An 18,706-nucleotide genomic window follows, 5' to 3' on the forward strand; every position below is an offset into this window, starting at 1 on the left:
CTGCTCTGACTTGATAGTGCACTTTAAGATTTCCTTTCCTTGCAGAAAACTAGAAAACGTAGAGTAGCTCGAAGAAAGAAAATAAAATTCACCCGTAATCTCAGGTGTGTTCTTGTTCTGTCGTCTTAAGCTTTCACAAAACGTTCTAGAAGAAAGAGTGTACTGTTGGACACGTATATTTTCATTACGGGCTTTATGAAATATTCAGTATTAGGATACTGTCCTTGTTTTGTTGACTTTAAAACTTGGTTTTATAAAATCATTTTAATGATAAGAAAATGTTATGATAAGATTTAGAGTGTTAACTCTGTTTTTTTTAAATAGGTTATTTGTGAAAGAAGCAAAAATAAATCTGTGGAACTGAGGGAGCGGATCAGAGAATATTTAAAGGGTAAGGTGGGGAATTGGTGCCTGGAATGTGAGGCCCGTTGCGGGGAATGTCCTGGACAGTGTCCAAGCCTGGCCTTGTGTCCTGGGCAGGAAAGCCAAGGGTTGCCCCTGAACTCCCTTCAGAAGCCCTTTTCACGGTTCCTTTTGTTTCCTGAACTTCCCAGCTCTGACATTCCACCTCTGTTTTCATATAATCCCTCCTGTAAGCCTTGAGCTTTTATGAGAGACCAGGTTGTCTATCATTTGACTGTTGCTCATGGTCTCACGCCTTAGTCTCTGCAGGCCCCTCATGTAGCAGGTGCCTCCAATCCCACCTCCTCAGGTACAGCCTGCGAGTCTGCACAGAAGAGAGTGAGCGCGGCTGTGCCCAGAAACCCTCGCTCGGCTGGTGGGTTGGTTGGTTTGTCAGTAGCTGTCTGTCAGCTCTTTCATCTCACGCCCTCTGCAAGCCTGCCTCCCAGCCTAACCCTGCCCCCTGCTTGGCAAAGCTGGGATGCTCCTCCCTCAGTTCCCTCCACAGTCCTCACCTCTCTTGCAGCCTCTCCGGCACTGGATCTCATCACTCTAGACCTAGAGTTGAATTACTGGCTCAGCTTTTCAAGACCGTGACCTGTCGGGACAGTCCTTCCTGCTCAGGTCTGGAGGTTCGCCTCAACTTCCTGGGGCCTTGCTCCTCTGGCCAACGGCTTCTAGGACTTGGCACCTGTACCTCCTAGCTTGCAGGCTTCAGGAGTGTGGAGATGGCTGGTTTCAGAAAGGGGTTGCTCCCACCATCTTCCTCTGTTGTTTCCAGTGAGTTGGAGAAGATGGCGGCAGAAATGCCTTTCCCTGCCATCTCTAGCCGGAAGTCTGGTGGTCTGCTCGCCAGCGACATTGCAGCAGATAGTTGATGCCCTTTGGCCTCTCCTGTTTGCCTGTCTTTCCTTCTCTCTTGGTTTCCATTCCTATCCAAATCCCTGCTGGTCTCCATTTGAAGCAGAGGTTGGCACATGCCTATCCGGCCCGCCTGCTTTTGTAAATAAAGTTTTACTGGCACATGACAGCCACAGCTGTGCGTTTGCGCATTGTCTCTGGGTGCTTTCCTGCTGCTCCCTCCGGCGTGATCTCACTGCACCCTACCTTTGTTCTTTCCTGATTTCACATCAGAGTCCTGATGTTCTGGTCTGTTGAGAGATGTGTATTCGATGATACAAAATTGTAACATACAGAAAACGGTAGGGAATTGGGAAGGGAGAGGAGTTAAAATGTAACTTCTTTTTAACATCTCTCAAGCTCCCACTTAGGCTAATCTTGTTCACACAGGTCCTGCCTCTCTATCCTTTTAAGTATCTGGGGGTGAGGACTTGTTCGTTGCTCCCACTTCCTTTTTCCTTTTTTCTTCCCAGCAGAGGAAGAATGCAGGGCTCCGTGAGTGAGTGTGGGACAAACTGGTCTCTTGCCCAGGTTCTTCAGCTTCAGAGCTTTTGCAGCCTTTTTACTATTATTATTATCATGAAATCACTTGCAAAGCCTGTGGTGTAACGAATGTGTTGTTTCTTGGGCTGCTGACCCAGTGCTGGACACACCCCCTCAGGTGAGGACTCACCTGCACAGATGTGTGTAGCCCTGGTGTGTCTCCCCTAGGTCACTACTATGTGCCGCTCCTGAGAGCAGAGGACACGTCTTCTCCGGTGATCGGGGAGCTGTGGTCTTCAGACCAGACGGCCGAGGCCCCGCACGTTGGCCATGGTGGAAGCAGCCCCAGAGACCCCATTTTGACCCTGCGAGCTTTTGCAGGGCCTCTGAGTCCATCCAAGGTGAGCTGCTGTGGAAGCTTCTGGAACCAGCTCCTACCAGTCCCTGCCAGAAGTGCTGGGTGTTCTCGCCTCTTCGCTCTGTGTTTGGTCTTGGAGACCAGGTCCCATGGAACCCCAGTGAGTTGGCAGTGAGGCTTCAGAACATTTGCTGGAGAAACAAGAGTATCTTGACCCTGTCAGGGTGGGTGTGGTGAGCCCACACTTCATAGAAGCGATGTTTCCCTGGGCTCACCCTCCCCCACACCATTGTCACTTGGCTCTCCCGTGTGTTGATGGCCCTTCTCACAGTTCATTGCCAGTCCAACTAGGCTGTCCATTCCAGTATTGTTGGACTTGTATTGTCACTAAGAAACTTCCATTTGCAAACTCTGCAGTTCACCTTCTGGATTGCGGTATCTCATACACTGATCTGTATGTAATCTATCTTCTCATTAAAAATGTTCTAAATAATTAGTTACCTGCAACTATGAAGATGTCTCCAAAAACCAGTGATATCACTTAGGGTTAGATTCACTTGCATAAAACATAAAACTAGTAAGAATGACTTAAAAGCATAAACATTTGTTTTCCTCTCGTGTAATGAGAAAATGACTTAAGGCCCTTGGGGTGGCAGCTCTGCAGTGTCTGCCTCAAGGCCTTGCGTCATCCTCAGGGCCACGTGGTGCAGCTCTGACCCTCAGACCCCAGCCCGGGCCACAGGAAGAAAGGGGCCCCTGCTTTATGGAGCCTTGTCAGAGTCCCTCCTCACCTCCGTCAGAACACAGCAAGACAGGTGGGCGCGTTGCCCAGGGTCTGTCAGGAGATGGAGGAGGGACACTGGAAGGCACCAGATAGCTCTGTGATGCTGGAGGTTCTTCGCGTTGCCTGGTGACTTGGTACGTAGCATAGCTCAACACATTTTCTCTTCATAGGCAGAAGATTTTCGGAGACTCTGGAAAACCCCACCTCGAGAGAAAGCAGGCTTCTTTCACAATGTCAGGAAATCGGACCCAGAAAGAGGCATTGAGAGAGTGGGAAGGTACTTCAAGGGCATGGCACCAAGTGACAAAGAGCTGGTGTGGAGTCGTTTGGTGTGCTGTTGCTTACTTGTGGATAGAAGAGGAAACTTGTTACAATGGCCTTCACAGTAACAGTTCCCAGGAAGCGTTTACTGGGAGACTTTAGACCCTTGTCGTGAGGTCTCACTCCTTGCAAACGTTGCACACGCTGCCGTTTGTGTAGCGCGAGATTCTGTTGGAACAGCCCTGCCCCACACGCAGCGTCTGTCAGGGAGTTGGTGTTCAGAGGCAGTGCTTTGTGTGAGGTGCCCACAGTGGGTGTTGCCTTGGCACTGAAGGAGAAAGTAAAACACAAGAGGTAGGCTGGAAACTACTAGGAAAAAAGTCCTTGGAAAGTGTTTTTTCCACAGTCAAGAAGCTAAATTATACTGTAATCAAATAAAACTTCAGTGAATTGTTTTAGAACTTGTTCTCAAAATATGTGCCTAGTTTCAGGTTTACAACTGGAACCTGAGAAGGACTTCTCTATTTTTATGTGCCTGGCCAAACCCATAATCGTATCCAACTTTATACAGTAGTTTTATGAAAACACGAAGGTCCATCTGCCTGTGGAGTCTGCTTAGCCCTCCTCCTCTCAGGTTTGCTTGTGAGTGGAGTTGTGGTCGCGGTCACCCTGGCTCGCTCCTAACCTGGCAGAGCTCCATGAGTGAGACTGTCGCGAGCGCTGCCTCAAAACGCAAGCACCAGTTTACCCCAACTTAGGATAACTGATAAAACGTAACCAGGTCTGCTGCTGTTGGTGCAGCACTTCCAGCATAAAGTGCCGTTTTCTGTGCAGTCAGTTCTGTGAGCTTCTGTTCTGGTTTCACAAGTGACGTGTGTGCTTTATTCTTACAGGGAGCTGGCTCATGAACTGGGGTATCCCTGGGTCGAGTACTGGGACTTTCTGGGCTGCTTTGTTGATCTGTCTTCCCAGGAGGGCCTGCAAAAACTAGAAGAATACCTTACTCAGCAAGAAGTGGGCAAAAAGCCCCAACAGGACACAGGAGAAGACGAAGCCTGGTGTCAGAACGCCTCTGCCCTCGGTAAGGACACACAGCACGTCCCAGGGCTCTGGGACTCGGACCAAGAAGTGAGTCCCTGTGAACGAGTGACCCCTGCTGCTCCTCTCTGTTCCTCATGCTGTGAGTGCTCCTGACGTCCTAGCAGATCAGACGAGAGGTGCCAAGTGCTCTCCTGTCCCCCATGAGTGCGTACCCTCGACTTGGCTTTCTCCTCACTTTCCTGCTTTTGAAGGGGGAGAACTCGGCCTGGAGGCTGTATTTCTGTTGGCAGGTCCTGCTTACCTTTTCCAAGGGGGCAGCACAGGTGGTTTCCTGTCTGGAGTCTGAGGAGGAGGCTTTGAACGAGAGAGTGGGCTTCCGCGGGCTGCAGGGATTCGCGGTGGTGCTGAGCGGGCATCCCGGGGTTTCCTGTCATCCACAGCTGCTCTCTCTCCCTCACAGGCCGTCGCAGGAAGTGCAGCAACTCCATCTCCGTGAGGGCGTTTCTAGATGAGGATGACGACATGAGCTTGGAAGAGATAAAAAATCGGCAAAACACAGCTCGAAGCAACACCCAGCCCACAGTCGGTGCTTTTGGAGACTCAGGGTGTGAAATCCTTTCCTTGGGGCAGAAGACAGACCTTGCAGAAGCTGCATCCCCGACCAGTCCCCACAGCAGCAGAAATGGGCTTTGTAGCCCCCTGGGTGGCAAGACGCCAAAGGCCCCGAGCCAGGAGGAAGCCCTCCTGTCACCTGTCTCTGGCTTGGCTGTTGAGTTCGATAAACTGAATTTGCAGAATCTAGGAAGTAGCTTTTCTAAGACACCAAATAAAAGTATGAAAACTAGAGATAAGAAGATTCTGACATCAGGAATGGACGCAGTAGAAAGTGACTCGTTAGAACCTCCTGCTGCTGGCAAACTTGGCAATAATCAAATAAGGACAGAGGGTGAAATGTCAGCCGGGATTGCTAAGATGTGCCTGGGTCCCGACAGTCCCAGGCACGAGGCGCAGCATGGCTGCAGTTCTGTGTCCTTGGAGCCGTCAAGGGTCCCCGCCACAAAGGAGCCCATCCAGAGGCTCTTCCTTTCTGGGTATGAGTTGCGCATGTGTGTTGGTGTGTGATTCTGGAGGAGTGGGATCTGTGCACGTGTCACATGGAGTAGGGAGGTGCGAGCGCATGTGACATGGTTGTAATTCTCTTCAACCTTCTCTCTGCCCACAACCTGATTGGATGTGCACTTGTAGTTCCCACCTCTCTCGTGAGTTTGTAGCTTCTTGGTGCACATCAGTGGTCTTCCAAGTGGGTAGACACAGTGTCCTCCTTTCATGTTCGTCTTTATGTCTGCTGTACTTCCCAGGGGAGTCATCGCCCCCACAGAATGACTGGAACCTTCCTAAGTATTTAGTTTGTTTAGGAAGAAAGACCGTCTCGGGGTCAGTCTCCCAGATGGTGGACTGTCCCCAGCCTTCTGGTTGACGGTCTGTGGGAGTGAAATGTGCAGGGGTGGGTCCCAGGGGCACCCTCCTCTGGCACCACCTCCACCGTTTCTGTGGGACGGTACATCCTCTCTGGAACCAGCCTTGGCTCCTCTGTAACCTGGGTCACAGCCCCGACAGCTGCTTCCTGAGGACCGGACGTGTTCCTGCAGCTGTTCTGTTCCTATGCTAGGTTTTTGAGTTATGAATGCATTACAAGGGGGCTGGCCCAGTGGCGCAGCGGTTAGGTTCGCATGTTCCACTTCTCGGCGGCCCAGGGTTCACTGGTTCCGATCCCTGGTGCAGACATGGCACTGCTTGGCAAAAAGCCATGTGTGGCAGGTGTCTCACATATAAAGTAGAGGAAGATGAGCACAGATGTTAGCTTAGGGCCAGTCTTCCTCAGCAAAAAGAGGAGGATTGGCAGTAGTTAGCTCAGGGCTAATCTTCCTCAAAAAAAAAAAAAGCATTGCTGTTGGAAGGCTGCGTTTTTAGTCACAGGTGTTTCCACTTTTTCTATCACTTCTTTTTTTGTGCCTTCTAGAGAGGAGCCATCAAAACTGGATCGGGATGTTTTGGCAGCTCTGGAGTGTGCAAACGTGGACCCTCACCAGTACCCAGCCGTGCACAGATGGAAGAGTGCTGTCCTGTGCTTCTCACCCTCTGACAGACAGAGGTACCGACGGGCCCTGGAGAGGACAGTCTGTCTGTTATGTGGGGGTTGCTGGTAGCTAGCTTCTGGAATGCTCCAATTCCAATTCATGTGAATGTAGTGGTTCACCTAGAACACTGGCAGCCTGTTAGCCAGGCTAACGTGTAGCCCCCCTGATGTGTGGCTGTGGCTGGTGGCACAAGGTGTCAGGCTCAGGGGTGGAAGCAGCCAGGATTCCTGGTCAGGGTCACATGGGATTCTTATGGAAAACTGTGTGAGCTTTTAATCTTCAGGGCCTGTGGTTCTGAGGTGCGAAGCTCCTCTTCTCAGAGCCCCAGTGGTGCCCGGGCTCAGGCACAGGGGCCCAGGTCCTGTCTATAGCCCCTGCTCTCCCCACCTGCTGACAGACCTTTCTTGTTTCCTCAGCTGGCCAAGCCCCGCCCTGAAAGGGAAGGTGAAGTCTCAGCTGCCGGAGCTCGGTGGCCCTCACAGCTGCAGCCCCGGGAAGCCTGGTCCCCTCCCCCACTCCCCTGGGCTGGGCAGCCCTGGGCGCTACAGCCCTGCAAACGGGGCCCACCTCCGCAGGATGGCTCGCTTGGCCCAGCTTGCCACCTTGTAGGGCCGCCGCCACTGTTGGGCTCTTCTTTCAGTCGTCATTTTTAAGGAAAGAAGGGTACTATGTTTATTGTTAAAATTTCACAGAAAATTTTTGTCTGATGAATTTATTAGTCTTCATTTTGAGGGTAAAAGAATTTTAGAAAATGCAAATATTCTGTAAAAAATTTAGATTTTTGATATTTTGGGAAAAGTTGATGAAAGCAACCTCAGATAAAAATTTTCTGAAAACCATCAATGTGGTCACGATACAGACTTCAGTGTGCTGTTCCTGGTCGCGGGTGTAACGGAGGAGGGGTTCCAACGCAGTTTGTGCCGGGAAATCCGAGTGCGCGCCCAAAGGAGAGGTTGGCCACGGTGGCAGCAGCAGCACCTCCCTGCACCTCACTTCTTAAAGCCAAGATTAGTTTTATGCCCTCCTCCTTTCTGGGGAGGGTATTTGACTTTCTAGTTCATGATAGAAAATCCTCTTTGCTTTGCCAGTCGATCCCACTTGGTTAGATGACTTGGTAAGGGGGATGGATGTCCAGGAGTAAATGAACCTTGACTGTGTCTTACACTTGCAATGATATTTATAATTTGGGTCATTAAAAACATTTTAATTAGTGGCCAGAATATAAAACTTCCTTTTCTCTTGGGAAAAGTCTTGTAGCCACTGGGAGTTGGGCAGGTAGTCACACGGAACTCAGCAGCAGTCACTAGAAGGTGTTCTTCCTTCTCACCAGTGCTTGAGCTTTTACAGTGGACTTGACTGAGTTGTCAATTTAGTGGTAATAAAATGAGCTGTACGTTGGTCCCTAGGTTTGAAATTTATTCCCTATTTTAGAACTCATTTCAATTCGATTATAAAAGAGCGTCATGTTTTAGTACAGGAACTAGAGGTTGACTTTGACAGCTTTGAGACCCAGTTCAGTGACTTGAGCGCGGTTTAGTTTAGTCTTCACCTTGGCTGTCACCTTCCAGAGGGTGTGTGCACAGACCCTGGGGCACACACAGCACTGAGCACCACGAGGATGCCCAAGACCGAGCAACAGCAAGGGCTGGTTTCCTCCCGGTGTTACAAACCACACAAGCAGACGTCTCTGAGCGTTTCCAGTGTTTTATCCAAATAAAAACTCTACTAGGGCTCTTGCTGACTTCAGTGCCTTTTGTAAATCATTTTTGATTTTCCTCAACTTGCTTTTTGGGAATAGGCAGTGATGCTAAGTGGAGGTAAGTGAGATTCTTTCTCCTCGTTAAGTTTTGTTCTTAAAACTTCTACATTGAAACTTGTATTTAAAATAGCTTATTTCTTTCATGTGATAACAAGACAGGTCAGGAATATGGAATCAAGATTTAGATTTTAAAATTCAAAAGGTTGTTACACAGGGTGTTTCCACTTGTGTAGCAGTGGAATCTAGATATAAGACAGAAAAACACATTCTCTTCTAAAGACCAACGGCATTTTTAAAAGGCATCTTTGTTCTCAACAGAAATCGGAATACAGATGTTATATTCACAGTCATAACCTGTTTCCTCTAAGATCTTGCCATACTGTCCTGTATATTGTTGTAAATATTCAGATGGAAATTAAAATGGTGTGTTTGCCCTAATTTTGCAGACTGCTGTTCCTGTTTTCTGAAGTTCTGGGATTTCTTTGACTATTTATTCATTTATAGAAGGTGGCCCTGCTTCCAGTGAATGTATTGTCGTGTCTGCTATGGTGATTTTTGTGTTCTTTTTTGAGCTATTCAGTGAAATAAATTATTTTTTAAACCATGTGGTAATAATTCTAAGCTTTCAGAAAAACCTCTTTCACCTGTGCCAGGCAAAATGCACTTTTTAGTAAAATCTTAAGTAGTGTTTTTTGAGGAAATAATATATTAACCTGAGAGTAGTTTATTGGCTGTTTTTTGGCCCCTTTGATTCCTAACACAGTTGTGGAAAACTTTCTGGTGTAAGTTAAACTAGCACAGATTTCCTAACTGCCCATGGAAAGGGGAAGCCTCTCCTGTGGGGCGAAGACTTGGCTGTCATTTCCTCGTTTGGAGGAGGTGGTGGGAGCCCTCGGCCGCGGTGAGGTGGGCGGGTGCCAGGCTGTGGGCTGCGGTGCGAGAGGGCCCTGGGAAGCCCCAGTTCACTTCTTGGGGGGGACGTGGGCGCCGCAGTCTTCTGAAGTGAGAGCCTGCCGCACGTGGCAAGGACCACACACAAATCCTCTGCAATCATTTTTGGATGTTTCCAGAAACTTTCACAGCTTTCAGGGGAATTGACAGGTTGAGGGACAGCTGCCATGTCAGAGTGGTTTCAAACATCATCGGATGCGGCCCTGTGCTGTTTTCCTCCGCCGGTTCTGCTCACTGGGCTGTTCAGGGCACGTTCTCTTCTTATATCTTAGACATTTTGCATTTGTGTGTAAAAACCTGTAGTATTCTCCAGTTAAGTTCCTTTCCTGACTGTCTCAAAAGAAAACATTGGGGAACAAACAGCAACACAACACGGTAGGTAGGACGGACTCCCAGATGTCAGTTCAGGTTCCCTCGTATTACACAGGTTTGTGGTGTGCAGGTATCATTATGGACATTTACAAAATCTTCAGTCACCTGTCCCATCTCAGGGAACAGTGTCTACGATGACATCACCAGGCCCCTGTGCCTGACCCCATCCAAACACACCCCCTCTCCTGCTCTCGGCTGGGTGGTCTGTCCGCTCCACACCCCAGGTGGGCTTGTTTCTGGTTTTTAGAATGCTGCCGTTTCTCAAAGGTCAAGTGTAAAGGGCAGAAATGTCACTGAAAAGGCATGTCTGCAGAAAGGACAGTGAGGTGGCCTTGTAGACCCCTTGAGGAAACAGGGAAGAGAACCCACCTACTTACCTTGAGGTGTCCTAGGCCCGAGAGTCCAAGGCTCAGAGTCCATGTGGGATGTGAGGCCCTTCCTTCCCCGGCTTCATTTGCACGTGAAGTGAAATGAGAGTGCCCGTCACCTTGTGGTTTTAGAAGTTGACACGGCCCCTGGCTTATTTGTCAAAACTATTTCTAGAAAATGGTGTGTGGTTGCTGGTTCTAGAGAACCATTTATCAAGTTCACTGTCCTGGGTCAGAGCCTCACAGAGGACCCTGGGGGGGCACATACCTGGGCAAAGCCACCAGCCCTGGAGACACAAAATAGTGCGGAAAGAGCTTTCTGCCGAAGCTGTTTCAGCAAGTTTGGGGCTGCTGTTCGTTGCACTACATGGGCTTCCTGTTTTCTTTAAAACAAACATTCAGTTAGTACTTGGAAAAAACAGTAAAATAAAATTTATTTTTTATTTATTTCCAAAGTTGACACAGAAATGGATCAAATATCCCAATTAGTTGCAGTGATTACAGAAAATGCTCATAACCACTTTATAGAAATTGTAGTTTTTCCTAAATTAACAGAACATTTGAGATTTACATATTATGTCTAAATAGTTTGATCCATAAGCATAAAAGATTAACAGCCAGAGGAAAACAAAGATTGAATGGTCGGATCTTTTACGGAAACAGGACCCTCTCCTGGGCCATCACCACCCAGCCTCTGTCCCATGAGGCCAGCCGGCATGTCACCTCCGTCACCTGCCAAGGTGCTTCTGCGTGCCTGAAAAGCCTAAGGCACAGGGAGCTCACGTCCAGCAGTGTCAGGTGTGTGGCGTTGGAGAGATTGGTTTTCAAAGCAAGAACCCAGATGAGGAAAATCTTTGATAAATATTTGACAAAAGGGTTTTAAGAAGTGAAGAGAATGCATGAAGCGAAAGAGAAGCGCTGGCACCTGCTCTGAGTCCCTTGTGCCTGTTGGGCTTTGCTGATGGAGTGTCGAGGGGGGGTCACCTGGCAAGCTGTGGTCACGACCAGAGACCCCTTGGTGTGGATCTGCTGCGGTGCCCGCAGTGATGGCATCTGTGAGGCCTTGTCCAGTCCCTGAAACAGGCCTCCTTAAACTGCACAGGCTCGTCCTGGTAGATGAGAGAAAGGCAGAAAACCCTGTGCAAGAAATCAGGCCGATCTGAACGTTCCCTTGTCCATGCTGGGCCAGGAGTGCTAAAATGCTGCATTTTACATATTTCTACTTTTCTGCCACCTCGTCCTGGAGAAATGAAAAGTAGCCTGTGGAGGGAAGACAGAGGGAAGGAGCCCGTGTTCTTGGCGGCACCCACACTGGAGCCGGGCAGGGGGCTGAGGAGGAAAGCGGAGCCTCAAGGCAGCCCTCAGGAGCGGGAGATCTTATCAGGAGGCATGAACCCCGTGTCCCCGAGGGTCCTGAGTGCCACTCGGCCATCAGGCCGGACCACCAGGTGAGTAATGCTGCCGTTGTTGAGGGAAAGGCGGAGCCAGCCTTCTGGAGGGAACTGCAGCGCCCTGGGGAAGAAGAAAGAACATGCTAGAATGGGGGCCTTGTTTTTGAAATGGGCCGAGGTCTTGGCAAATCTACCACCACCCGACCCCAGGTGAGAAGTCTCAGAGCCGACCTCAGGGCTGGGACCAACATCACTAAGTCCCTCCCATTTCAAGCAAGGGATTTCTCAGGAAGGAGCTGCCAGGCGATGCCAACCCATCCAATATGGGGTAAAGTGGCAGCCCAGCCCCTCTCTGGGGCAGGAGATCAACGCAACTCAAGATTTGCATGTGAGTCAGAAATACACCAATTCGTACAACTGTGCACGATTTAATTTCTGGTTTTCCAATGTAACAAAAGGGGTGGGGGCAGCCAACAGTGACAGAGCCCTTCCTGCTCCATTCTCCCCAGGGAGGGCTGGAGGTTGGTGTTATCCACAACCCCTCAGCAGGTTAACACTCTTAATGCTTTTTAGGCACAGTTAATATTTGCTGAAAAGCCCAGAATTGCTGTCGCTTCCATCTGAGTCACCAGACATCCCTTATGCCTCAGAGCGTTGGCAGACAGTGGCATCCCTGTGGCTTACCTTGCAGCCGTCAGCTGACATCTTCCCTGAGTTTTGTGGACTCAGAGGAATAACTGCCTTCACGCTGTCTCAGTCTTCTCCGTGTCATGCCTCACACTTCCCAGAGCACTCTCCTGAATCAGCAGCAGAGCGCCTCGCGTGTCTTGGTAGTGCTTTGGCTCCTCGGAGCCCCACACCCAACACAGGCAGCCTCCCCTCCAAGTCCCCAGTTACTTTGGGTGTGTTTTCAGCACCGAGGTCACCTGCTAGTGACCGCTTAGGTCGCCTTCTCCCAGGATAGGAGCAACACAGTGTTTACACAGCACAGAAGTCACCCAGGTGCTCTTGGGCGCCCAGGGCAGCACACAGGATGGTGCCGAGCCAGGATCCCTGGGACTGCCTCCCAGGAGCATTGTGGCTGAGGGCGTGGAGCCAGGGGCCTGCCCATCCCATGCCCACCCCCTTCCCCAGCAGCACTCGATCTGGCTTGGAGGCCCCATAAGCGAGCTGAGAACCCCGGCTCCCCTGACACAGGCACTGCCCCCCATTCCCCGCCTTGGGCTTCTCGTGGAGGGGTGGGGGAGTGGTGAGCGTGGCCCCCCACAGCCCTGGGACAGGCCCGAGGGTCTAACGCAGTGAGCAGAGATCCTGGGCCTGTCTTCAGACAGCACCACAGGCTTGCTGGCTATGCTGTATCCTGTCTTGCCACTGCCGAGCTCATCGTCACACAAGAGGAACCCCTCAGCTACTGAAGCTCCCAACAAATGCTTTCTAACGGATCCGGGGGAGGCAGGGTTCCAGTTATTTCAAATTTTACACTAAGTAGGATCTTGTCAAACAGATGCACCAGCTGGCCTTCCCCCCTACAGGGCCCTCTGTGACACGTGGCTACCACTCAGGGCAGGCGTCACTTAAAAGGGCCCTGGAACTTTCTGTGGTGCCAGGAAGCAGGGGCAGGTCCACAGGACACAGGAGCTCCAGAAGGAGTTCCCAACAGCCGAGGCTGCAGCAACTGGAGCAGCGAAGTGACTAATGTGGTAACGGATTATAACCCGCAGCCCAAAATCAAGGTCCAGGAGTCCATAATCATACAAAGAAATATATGGAGGGTAAGGGGCTGGCCCCATGGCCGAGTGGTTAAGTTCGCGCGCTCCACTGCAGGCAGCCCAGTGTTTCATTGGTTTGAATCCTGGGCGCGGACATGGCACTGCTCATCAAACCACGCTGAGGCAGCGTCCCACATGCCACAACTAGAAGGACCCACAACGAAGAATATACAACTATGTACCGGGGGGCTTTGAGGAGAAAAAGGAAAAAAATAAAATCTTTAAAAAAAAAAAAAATTTAAGAAATATATGGAGGGTAAGAGTCAGGTCTTAAAAAGAATTCCAATTGATAAACAAAAGGAAACACGAAACCCCCACTAGGCAAACACCACTGTAGTGACTGTTGTGGCAGGATTACCAACAGGTGCTAAAACCCACTGGAATGTCTGAGGGGAACGGGATGTGAGCCTTGGCTCCCAAGATGCTTATCAATCACCAAGGGGAAAATAATGACTTCACAGTGTGAAAAGTCCAGTGCACACAGCGCCTTAACCAAAGGACCACCTCAGCATCACCGGGAAAGGCCATCGACTGTGGCCAGGACGCACTGGGATGAGCAGACCATGTCTGCTATTCCCCAAATGCAATAGTCATGAGAAACTCCTAACAGAGATTCTGCCTGACGAGTGACTAGGCCCCGGGGAAAGCGTCGAGGCCACGAGCAGAGGAAAGACGAGGAGCAGGCCGGCTGGCAGGAGGAAGCTTGGCCAGGGCGCCTGGCTAAGACCCCTCACCTGCATACGATGTAGCGGATGACATTGGCGTGGCAGATGAAGATCTCGTAACTGTCCTCCTGCTGCTTGGCGTCTGCCCGGTGGATGTAGTTCCGGAAGGCGGCCTCAATCCGGGCTCCATCTTCGTAATACTGCTAGCGGGTAAAGGAAAGAATGATGAGCATGGAGGCGGCACAGAGGCCATGCCGAGGTCAGGAAAAGGATGGCCCGCCACTGCGAGAGCAGGAGTGAGAGGAAGGGGTGGGGAGAGTGAGCCAAGGAGGACAGAGTGGAGGCTGCTCCCCAGGGAGGAAGACCACCGTTGGGGGGACGTTTTTACCACAGCCTCTGGCTTCCAGTGAGACACGGGCGGGTCGGGCTCGATGGGGGCACCTTCCCTGAGCAGGTCTGTGCTGACCTTGCAGACGCCTGCAGAGAAGCAGGGAGACTCAGCGCGCCTGCTCCCTCCCTTTGCTGCAGAGGAACCCAGACAGGCACTCACCTGGCAGGTGTTTGCTGATGATGTCAGTGGTTTCCACTGCGCGGGTCATGGAGGAATGGACAATTTTATTAAACTTCAACCCCAAGCTTGCAAGTCGGAGACCAGTTAGTTCAGCCTGTTCACGACCTGGGAGGTGAAATACACTGGAGAATTCAAAAAACTGGAGTCCTTTTGTTTACCTTACAAATGCTTCAGTCCTTACCAAGTAGCATTAGGGGTAGCGACAAGACGAGGCCAGGAATTCAACAGGTAAAATCGAGATAATCCAGTTACCTTCAGCCCCATTAGAAAAAACATTCAAAACAGTGACCAAGACTGGGGACTACTAGTTTGGCTGGGGCCTGTTTACTACTTTCTGTTGCTGTTTCTGGGTCCCTCACACCGTTCTTACTCAACTTTGTCCAATGACTGTGTCTCAACATGCCAGTGACCCACCAGCTGTACAACCATCGTAGATATCAACACACAGAGACCTGACGGCCTCCGTGTCACCAAGTACAGACTGGGTACAAATACAAATGGCTTTTCTCAAATATGTCTTAGAATCTAGTTGAAAATGCCCTCAGAAAGTCAGATTCAGCTGAATGTGGTGACACTTGCAGACAGGGCTTCACTTCCCATTTGTGTACCAGGAACCTGGACCCACAAGAGGGGCACTATCCCCTTTGTACCATCTGAATTCTTTAATGTGCACACAAATGGGTAATATCCCATTCAACAAAGAAACTTTTAAAAATTTAAATGCTACCTCAGACCACCCTGCATTTCCTTTCCTAGGAATTTCTCCTGTGGAAACCCTTGCACCCGGCCACAGAGACCAAGGTTGAAGGACATGCGCAGCAGCACTGTTCATGACAACAAGAAACTGCAAAAGCCACACACACCTCTGCCACAGGGACAGCTGCTATCACTCAGTCTCACCTGTTTATTTCTATGAAGCAGACTCTAAATAGACATCTGCAAGTGCTGTATAAGGATCTTCAGCAAAAAATTAACTCAAGCACAACAGTGCACATGGTCTGCTGCCTTGCAGAGCATCAGGGACCACAGAGGCCTCTGCTGTGTGCTTTGGATTCTACTGCCTGCAAGCAAGATCCACCATCATATTTTTTAAGCTGAGGACGTTTTTGAAGCCTCTGATGTATCGGAGTTAGGGTGATAACTACTGACAATGACAGTGCTCGAATCTGGGCCAAGGAACCCCCAGCACATACCCAGGGGCGTCAGAGTGCGGTCCTTTTCCAGGGAGGCATCCACATGGTACTGGGAGTGCCTGATGAGGAAGATGTGCCGCGTGGCCTTGGCTTTGTAGTGGTCCAGCCTGGATGCCAGTTCCTCTTCTCCAGATTCCAGGTTCCTCTTCCGCAGGTTGACCAGGGACAGTGGTTCTCGCCTAATGTTGAAATATGAGACGGTATGTCCTTGCGACTCCTGTTTACAAATCACCCTGGATATTTCTGACAAGATGGTCTTTCCATCTTGGGAAAGCACAGGGGAGAAGCCAGTGCCCTCGGCACTCTGTTCTCTGCCACCGGCCCTAGAGAGGCCAGCTTCTTGGAGCACATCTCATTCAGAACAGAGCTGAGCGCTGCCAGGCCCGTTCTGGGCGACTGGATGGTGAACAAGACAGACAAGTGAAGCCCTTGTGCAACTTACATTCTAGTGAGGAGAGGCAATAACAGCACAGAGATCAGTGACGTGGAGAAAGTGGAACCAGGTAACAGGAAGGCGTGGCTGTGGGAGGGCAGGTAGGACGTGCCCACAGGGCAGCCACTATGGCCTTGCTGAAGGGGACACTGAAGCAGAGTCTGCAACTGTGCTGTCCACTAGTAGCGACTAGCCATGTGATTACTTAAATTCAAAACAATGAAAATTAAATAAAATTAAAACTTTATTTCCCCAGTCACACTGAACACATTTTAAATGCACATGGGAGAGTGGTTATCATATTGGACAGTAAGGAAGAAAACCTTCTTCTTATCACAGAAAGTCTACTGGAGGTGCTGCTGGAATGTTGAAGAGCTGATGGGGTGGGGACAGCCACAGCAAAGATGACAGGCATATCTGGTGGCTCACGGAACTGAAGTTAATAAAAGGCAGAGCTGAGAAAAGAATGCACTTGGCTGAGACAGAGTGGCGGAAGGAAAGTTTTGAGGGGAGTAGTGCCAATTCAAGGGTTCTGCTGGGGCCATGTGAGCCTGGGGTGCCCATAATACAACCAGGCCAAGATGCTGCCTTGGCACGCATGTGGGAGCCTAGGGCTGAGCCAGAGAAGACATCTGGGAGCTACAGGCACAGACACAGGGAGCCTGGACTGGATGAAGTTCCCCAGGAAGAGGCTGGAGATTTCACTGGATGAGGCTCTGGAACTTTCCAGCATTTACACTTGGTGACTAAATACAGCTTCAACCAATAAAGCTGGAGTCCAGTTCTACCTCAAGCAAATCCTTTAACCTCAGAGTGAATCTGTTTCCTTAAAAAGATGTAAGAAATTTGGAAGATTGTACTGATGTTTAAAAAAGAGAACATGAACTGGTTTAATCATGAGAAAAACAGACACATCCAAATTGAGAGACAATCTATAAGATCCCTGACCAGCACTCCTCAAAACTGTCACGGTCATCAAGATAAGGGAAGTGTGAGCAACTCTCAAAGCCAAGAGGAGCCTGAGGAGACATGAGGATCAACTGTCATGTAGCATCCTGGAAGAGACAATGGACAATAGGTGAAAACTGAGGAAATCTCAGTAAAGTATGGACGACAGTTAATAACATATCAATACTGACTGGCTCACTGACTGTGACAAGCGTACCATACTAGCATAAGATGTTAACAACAGAGGAGCCTAGGTGTGGAATACACAGGACCTCTATTACCTCTGCAATCTTTCTGTAAATCTCCAACTATTCTAAAATAAGTTTATTTTTTAAAAATGAAAGGTGAAAGAAATGAATCCCTATGAAGTTCCTGATACACCTGGGCTAAAAATAAATATTAGTTCTGTTCCCCCTCACTCAGAGCAAAGTATCAAGTAGTAAGGAGCTGGGACTGGGTAAACCATCCATAATGGCCACTCCCAGACTCCAGAGCAGTGCTGTGCAATAAAAACAGACCAGCAACATACGTGTTTTTAAATCTCCAAGTAGCCACAATTAAAAAGTAAAAAGAAGCAGGGAAAATTTCAATTACTTACTTTATTTAACCCAATGTACCAAAAATACTATCATTTCAACAAATAAACAATAATAAAAATATCTGCACTGCTTTGTAAGACTAACAATTGTTTCCTGATCACAGAAGCCATATTTCAGGTGCTCCACAGGACATGTGGCTAGTGACCAGGTACTGACCCAAGACCCCTGGAGGCTCATGTTACTATTCAAGACGTCTGCTAACCATGTCCTTGCACATCTTCCCTGCAAAGAGACCCTTTTAAAGGACTTGGCCATCATTCTTCAGGCACCCACATCCATCTCTCTCAGCTGTTAGGCAAAAACAGGATCAATACTCCATCATCCAATTCAAGGCTTCAGAAACTGAGAGTGGGAAACAAGGATGACAGCCCTACAGAGAGGTCCAAGCCCTCCGTCTAGGACTGAAAATGACCACGTTGGGCCACTCTGTGTGCCAGGCACTGTCCACATCGCTAGACTCGTTCCTCAGAACCACCTCGGGACTTGAGAGACGAGGCTCGGAGGAGGTGTGGGTGGGACAGACCCCGGGGAGCCGAGGCTCCGAGGAGGGGTGGGTGGGACAGACCAGGAGCCGAGGCTTGGAGGAGGGGTGGGTGGGACAGACCCCAGGGAGCCGAGGCTCGGAGGAGGAGTGGGTGGGACAGACCCCGGGGAGCCGAGGCTCCGAGGAAGGGTGGGTGGGACAGACCAGGAGCCGAGGCTTGGAGGAGGGGTGGGTGGGACAGACCCCGGGGAGCCGAGGCTCCGAGGAGGGGTGGGTGGGACAGACACCGGGGAGCCGAGGCTCCGAGGAGGGGTGGGTGGGACAGACACGGGGGAGCCGAGGCTCCGAGGAGGGGTGGGTGGGACAGACCCCGGGGAGCCGAGGCTCCGAGGAGGGGTGGGTGGGACAGACCCGGAACTGAGGCTCAGGGATCGAGGGACGCCCACATCGCAGCCAGACTTGCAGCCAGAACCGATATAGAAACCCGCCCGCAGCCTGCCTCGCCCGCCCCTCCGCTTCGCGCACCTTGTCGGCCCGAACACACGGCACGGGGCCCGGCCCCCACCCACCGGCCCCGCACCTGTCCCAGTTGGGGTCCCAGACACCGGGCCTCGGGCGCGCAGGCCCGGCCCACGCCGGAGGCTCGACCACGCGCGGCTCCGCGTCCCCGCCCGCGCGGGGCTTGCCCACCGCCACGGCCGAGAAGAGCACGGCAGCCGAGCCCCCAGCCAGGCCGCAAGCTGCCAGCTGCAAGGCCTGCCGGAACGCCATGCCGGCCCTCCCGTACCGGCCCCGCGCATGCGCTCACCGGTGCGGACGGCGCGCCGCAAGGGACA

General features: G+C 50.7%; 2 protein-coding genes and 1 long non-coding RNA gene across 4 annotated transcripts in view; 1 reads left to right on the plus strand and 2 right to left on the minus strand.

The window, feature by feature from the left end:
• The window catches only part of ANKLE2 (ankyrin repeat and LEM domain containing 2), a 30,826-nt gene extending 22,096 nt beyond the window's left edge, over positions 1-8,730 (plus strand). The window contains exons 7-13 of the mRNA XM_044776132.2: positions 325-391; positions 2,014-2,186; positions 3,098-3,204; positions 4,082-4,269; positions 4,690-5,320; positions 6,250-6,381; positions 6,784-8,730. Coding sequence (XP_044632067.1) covers positions 325-391; positions 2,014-2,186; positions 3,098-3,204; positions 4,082-4,269; positions 4,690-5,320; positions 6,250-6,381; positions 6,784-6,976 — 1,491 coding nt within the window. The 3' untranslated portion in view covers positions 6,977-8,730. The remainder of the gene's footprint in view (positions 1-324; positions 392-2,013; positions 2,187-3,097; positions 3,205-4,081; positions 4,270-4,689; positions 5,321-6,249; positions 6,382-6,783) is intronic.
• On the minus strand, positions 8,146-10,220 carry LOC139045903 (uncharacterized). The gene is made up of 3 exons (XR_011505281.1): positions 10,086-10,220; positions 9,827-9,897; positions 8,146-9,407 (listed from the first exon to the last, which is right to left on the minus strand). It is a non-coding gene; the product is annotated as an uncharacterized lncRNA (long non-coding RNA).
• Positions 10,221-10,223: 3 nt separating this feature from the next.
• PGAM5 (PGAM family member 5, mitochondrial serine/threonine protein phosphatase) lies at positions 10,224-18,706 on the minus strand. Of its 2 annotated transcripts, none has more exons than XM_044776136.2 (6): positions 18,451-18,706; positions 15,407-15,585; positions 14,193-14,318; positions 14,031-14,119; positions 13,712-13,842; positions 10,224-11,329 (listed from the first exon to the last, which is right to left on the minus strand). In XM_044776136.2, exons 1-6 carry the CDS (start codon positions 18,639-18,641, stop codon positions 11,179-11,181), a joined length of 867 nt encoding a protein of 288 aa, XP_044632071.1. In that variant the 5' UTR covers positions 18,642-18,706; the 3' UTR covers positions 10,224-11,178. The 2 variants fall into 2 exon arrangements, with proteins under 2 accessions (XP_044632071.1, XP_044632070.1); XM_044776135.2 differs by having other exon boundaries at positions 13,712-13,845; positions 18,451-18,691.

The sequence above is a fragment of the Equus asinus genome, chromosome 8 (genome assembly GCF_041296235.1).
Source record: "Equus asinus isolate D_3611 breed Donkey chromosome 8, EquAss-T2T_v2, whole genome shotgun sequence".
NCBI classification, from domain to species: domain Eukaryota; kingdom Metazoa; phylum Chordata; class Mammalia; order Perissodactyla; family Equidae; genus Equus; species Equus asinus.

Bases quoted from the DNA above. Each gene is read 5' to 3' on its own strand.
- PGAM5 (XM_044776135.2), bottom strand. From the start codon at position 18,641: ATGGCGTTCCGGCAGGCCTTGCAGCTGGCAGCTTGCGGCCTGGCTGGG. The intron at 14,120-14,192 runs GTGAGTGCCTGT...GCTTCTCTGCAG, and splicing joins CATCAGCAAACACCTGCCAG to GCGTCTGCAAGGTCAGCACA. The intron at 13,846-14,030 runs GTAAAAACGTCC...TTTACCCGCTAG, and splicing joins ACTGGAAGCCAGAGGCTGTG to CAGTATTACGAAGATGGAGC.